The sequence below is a fragment of the Octopus bimaculoides genome, chromosome 11, assembly GCF_001194135.2.
Source record: "Octopus bimaculoides isolate UCB-OBI-ISO-001 chromosome 11, ASM119413v2, whole genome shotgun sequence".
Lineage (NCBI taxonomy): Eukaryota > Metazoa > Mollusca > Cephalopoda > Octopoda > Octopodidae > Octopus > Octopus bimaculoides.
In genome coordinates this window covers 6,276,544-6,282,087 of record NC_068991.1, presented here as the reverse complement: position 1 = coordinate 6,282,087, position 5,544 = coordinate 6,276,544, and the positions used below count along the sequence as shown (strand labels likewise).

The window sequence follows — 5,544 nt, the reverse complement described above, 5'->3', positions numbered from 1 at the left end:
CCCAAGGGTCATATAGGCCCTGGTTGAGAACCACTGGTTTAAGTCGCCCTCTCTTTGTACATTTTCTTTACTTCCTTAATTATTTATCAATTGTGTATATTTTATAAACTTTCAGAAAAGTTTACCGCAGACAGAAAATTTGCTGACAATGCTAACTGTAGGAAATAAAGATTATATCAGGTATGTATGTGCTTTGAACTAATAACGAGTATTTACCTCAATTCATTAGCATCATTTTGACTTCTGTTCAAACTCCTGTATTGTATTAGTGGAGACGAGCCTCTTCATACAACAATTGCTCAGGTTTTACCCCTCTCTTTCTCTTCCCCCTCTCTTTCTCTTCCCTCTCTCTTTCTCTGCCCCCTCTCTTTCTCTTCCCTCTCTCTTTCTCTTCCCCCTCTCTCTCTCTCTCAACTTCTTTAGTTTTTCATACCCCCAAAATTAGTTTGGCTACAATAAAAGTAGCAGACGAATTCAAACACCCAACCTGATGGTGTTGTTCTGATCAGTGTTGCGTGTCGTAGCTAAATTGATTTATCAAACAGCAGAGAATGTAAAACATTCACTTTTAATTATCATGCAGTTTGGTTTATTTTAGTTGAATTTAAAAGTCTCTGCTATAGGATTAGCTCTTTTGATTCCTTCTGTTAGTCTCACCTGTATAGCTAATTCTTAGTCCTTCTTAGATAATTCTTATCCCAATTTTCAAACGCACACTTCCCAAACTCCTTTCTTGTTAAATCTGTGTAGCACTGAATCTTTCTCTTTCATATATCCATCATCATCATCATCATCTTCCGTTTTCCAAAAAGAGTAGTCGTGTATTTCTTCCACTGCAAGACACCTGTTTCTCTCCCTCCTATCTTAACCCCTCGTTACTTGGCACAAAGCCACTTCCCTCACTACAACACCCACCTTCTGTCGAGGGATCTTGTCTTGCGAATTCCTTAGTAACCTCAGTAGTTCTGATGCCAAGTAAGAAGCACCCTGTATATACTGTCATGTGTTTGGCATTATTAAAGGCATCCAGCTATAGAAATCATGCCAAAGCAGACATTGGAATTTGGCACATTGACTTCTGTCAAACCATCCAACCCATGCTAGCTTTGGAAAACAGACATTAAACAATAACAATGACATCAATGATGTTAACTTGCATTTCTATTATTCATTTCCTACTGATATATATATATATATATATATATATATATATATATTATTATTATTATTATTATTATTATTATTATTATTATTATAAATGTCTTAAAATATTGCTTATTTTCTTCTTTTCCAGATGTCATTACTCACAGATCATCGTCGTACCTCCATGGATTGCTACTTTTCCTCATGACTATTCATTAAATTAATTCTGACACTTGTACTGGAAAAATTCATTATCACTAAAAATTAATAAAACATACCACATTATTTTTTTTTTTTTTATTTTTTTTTTTTTTATTATTTTTTTTTTCATTTTTTATTAAAATATAATTTCTAAAAATCTATTTTATGTCCTAAAACTGAAAATTGTTTTTAAAATAACTCTTTATATTAAATAAAGATTCTCTTATTCTTAGTTCGTGATAAATGAAAATATCTATTTTATAATCTCTTTTGAAGAAGAAAAACCAAACAAATCAATTTAAAACAGATTCACCCTAAAATCAAGTTTTAATGCTTTAACTTAAACCAGTAGGTGCAGACATAGCTGCATGGTTGGGAGGGGGTCACTTTGCAATCGAGTGGTCTTAGTTTCAGTCCCATATCATGGCTCCTTGGGCAAGTGTCTTCTACTATAGCCTTCAGCCAACCAATGCCTTATGAGTGAATTTGGTAGCTGGAAACTGTGTGGAAGCCTGTTATATGTATGTGTGTGTCTTTGTCCTTGTGTTTGTCCCCCCACCCCGCTGTAATTGATTTACAACTGCTGTTGGTTTGTTTACATCTTCATAACTTAGCAGTGCACCAAAAGACACCAATAGAATAAGTAGAATATTAAATTAATGTTGGCTTTGATCTGTTCAACAAAAGCCCTTTCAAGGTGGTGCTCCAACATGGCCAGAATTGAATGAGTGAAACAAACAATAAAAGATGTACTTTTCTAAGAGTTATGGAATGTCGTACTTCTTTATTTTTAAAACAGAGATATTATCATTAAACTTTCTATCATTGACCTTCTATGATTCATAATATTTTCAAATTTTTTTCCACAAGGGCAGCTTGTGGGGAGGGGATTAAGTCGATTACATTGACCCCAGTGTTTCACTGGTACTCAATTTATCGACCCCTGAAAGGATGTAAGGCAAAGTCGACCTCAGCGGAAATCGAACTCGGAATGTGGTGATGGGCAAAATACCACTAAGCATTTTGTCCAGCGTGCCAATGATTCTGCCAGCTCACCACCTTAATAATTATGATTGATAATAGAATCAGTTCCATCATTTTTGTGAGCGTTCCTTTTGAATTGTAGAGGCTTGACATTAGGAAGGGCATCGCCATAGAAACCACGTCAAAAACAGGCAGTGGAGCTCAGCACAGTCCTCTGTCAGATCCCCAACCATTTTTTTCACCTGTGGAACCCCGGTGATTCTTATTTTGCTCTGCTGGACCCTCATAGCCATTCGTTATTTAAAAAATCCTATTATATAATTTTATATTTAAATATTATTAGAAATTGGGTTTTTAAAAATTGTTGAAATATTTCATGTATTGTAGAGGTATTGTGTGGACCCCCCCCCCCCCAAGGCTCATATGGGCCCTGGTTGAGAACCACTGGGGGAAACCATCCAACACATGCTAGCATAGAATATGGATGCTAACTGATGCTGATGACAATAATGAAGCTGAAATCCAATCCCCTTTTTAATACACTCATGAGGGTTGACCACATCATTGTAAGCCAACAAAACATTCAGTGATTTTACAGGATTGTTGCTGGGTTTTTTTAATTTTTATTTCTTCCTTTTGGTTACAGAGGGAAAACTGGGGTCATAATCTTAAGTAGGCCCTCTAGGACTTAAGAGAAAAAATGTAGGTGGGGAAGAGAATTCTAGGTGGCTGACATTTTGGGAAGGGAAACTCAGAGTTGAAGGATGTAATATGTAACTTCAGTGTTATTACCCGTCTGAATACGCTTGATGCACATTCGAAGTGGAGATTAAGCTATTCACTGCGTTATGTCACGGAGAATATATATCTCCCTTGTTAACAAATGGTGTGTGTACACCTAGATCAGCTGACAACACCATCTACCTAGACCAGCATTTCTCAGCTGGGGTTCTGCAAAAGGTTCCTAGGGGTTCCGTGAGATAAGCTAATGCTAATTTCATGATCGTATTATTACTATACATACACAACATGTTATTGTGATATTGTAATATAGACATCATCCTATCTAACCTTTTATGTTATCAAAAAAATATAACAACCATATATATATATATGTATGTGTGTGTGTGTGTGTATATATATACAGGGTGTTCCAGAAGTCTTGGGCACATTTTGAAAGCAGTGGTACATATTTGCCTGGCCTCTATCCTTTGGCTTATCCAGCATAGCAGGCCATACAAGGTGCTTGCACTCTTCTGACATAGCTCTCAGAGTCATTCAGATACATTAGCCACCACAACAAGGACTGGACTTTGTGATGGCAGTTAGTTTCTAGTACGTATTTTATTGTTTTCTCCACAATAAATGAAAAAAAAAACATCAACACTGACAGGATTTGAATTTGAAAGGCAGAGAGTTCACTAAAGTATTTGACCCAACATTCAACTATTTCTACATGGAATTGCATGACTGAACGTCACAAAAAGCTACATGTGAACCTCAACGTATTTAGCGAATAGTCATGTGAACATTTTAAAACTTGAGTGCATGAAGTCACATAAAAAGAAAATAGGAATCCATATTTGTAATTTCTGTTAACATTTGTTTGGACAATGACTTGGTGCAGCTGTTGCACATTTGCATTCCTATTGCAAAATATGCAAATTATTTTGATATTCGTTCTATGGAAGAAGTATTATCTAATGGTCAAAATATTACAAAAATGTAATAAATAGTTTTCCCTGAAGTTACACATGGCAAAATAAATTTGAAGTCGTTTTAAAAAAAATGCTTGAGATGTTGAAAGAATAAATCTTTTGTATTATCGAAGGGAGAATTATAAAAATAGATTTGGTTTATTGCATTCTATGCTTGATTTCAAAATATAGAAGCTTGAATAAAAATGCAAAAACAGAGATTCATAATCAAGGATTCTTCTCAAGTCATAGAATAAGGCTGGTTTCTTGGATTCTGTGGTTTACATATTCCTCACCTGGATAGGACACCAATCCGTCACAGAATTACTCCATTTTGCCACCTGAGTGGACTGAACCAACAAGAAATGAAGTATTTTGCGCAAGAAACACAACACATTGCCCAGTCCAGGGATTGAAACTACAATCTTATGATCATAAGGTCTTTCTCAAGCCATAGGATCATAAAGCCAGTTTCCTGGATTCTGTGGTGTATATATTCCCCACCTGGATGGGACACCAATCCATCACCGAATTACTCACACTTGCTGAGTGAAATGAAATGTTTTACTCAAGGACACAACACATCGCCCAATCCAGGAACTGAAACCACAACCTTGCAATCATGACTACAACACTCTTAACACCAGGTCACATAACTTCACAACATGCAAGATACATTAGGAAATATATCTTTACTGAAGTTATAATTAGTCAGTCTGTTCCAAGGTTCTCTGATTGTGTGTCGGGCATCACCATTAGTCTGCATCTATAGGTGCAGGCTTGGGGCAAGGTTTGGAAGTCTTGCACTAACCCATATAATCAGGCCCCCTCTTGCCATACAACTAATGTTGTCTATGGGGGAAAAAAATCACCACTTTAGAACCTGTCCAGCTTGGCACCAGTACCATTGCTGGTGTTGCTTTCAGAACACAAAAGATCAGAAACAGATACAGCAAGGAATCTTGTTTGATACTCTTTAACAGTTCTGTCACCTCACCATCTTGGATTAGTAGGGTTTTTTTTATCAGCTTCAAAAAAAGATGAAAGACAAAAATGATCTTGATTGGATTTGAAACCACAGAGCACAGAGAGCTGCAACAAATGCCATGAAGCATTCTAACCTATGCTCCAGCAACTCAACCAACTCACCGATGTTACTAATGAGATTTTATATTATATAGTTGTTGTCGTTTAATACCCACCTTCCATGTTAGTATGGGTTGGACACATTGACAAAAGCTGGAGAGCTGCACCAGGCTCCATTTGTCTATGGCAGGATGGTTTTTCATAATGCCTTCTTTCTCCAGTAGGTACAAGGCCTGAAATTTTGGGGGAGGAAGCTATTCGATTACATCAATGAAGTACCAACTTATTGGTATTGTATTTTAGTGACTCCAAAAGGATGAAAGGTAAGGTCAACTTGGCAACTTTGAACTCAGAATGTAAAAACAGATGAAATGCCACTGAGAGCTTTGTTTGGCGATCTGATGATTTTGCCATCTTATATATATGATTATAT

The 5,544-nt window shown here is 36.4% G+C and overlaps 1 protein-coding gene across 4 annotated transcripts in view; it reads left to right on the top strand.

Annotated features, from left to right (window-relative positions):
* The window catches only part of LOC106877163 (pneumococcal serine-rich repeat protein), a 38,103-nt gene extending 36,675 nt beyond the window's left edge, over nucleotides 1–1,428 (top strand). For all 4 annotated transcript variants that reach the window (XM_014925981.2, XM_052971449.1, XM_014925980.2 and 1 more), the window contains exons 14-15: nucleotides 116–180; nucleotides 1,295–1,428. In XM_014925981.2, coding sequence (XP_014781467.1) covers nucleotides 116–146 — 31 coding nt within the window. In that variant the 3' untranslated portion in view covers nucleotides 147–180; nucleotides 1,295–1,428. The remainder of the gene's footprint in view (nucleotides 1–115; nucleotides 181–1,294) is intronic.
* Nucleotides 1,429–5,544: the final 4,116 nt, after the last annotated feature.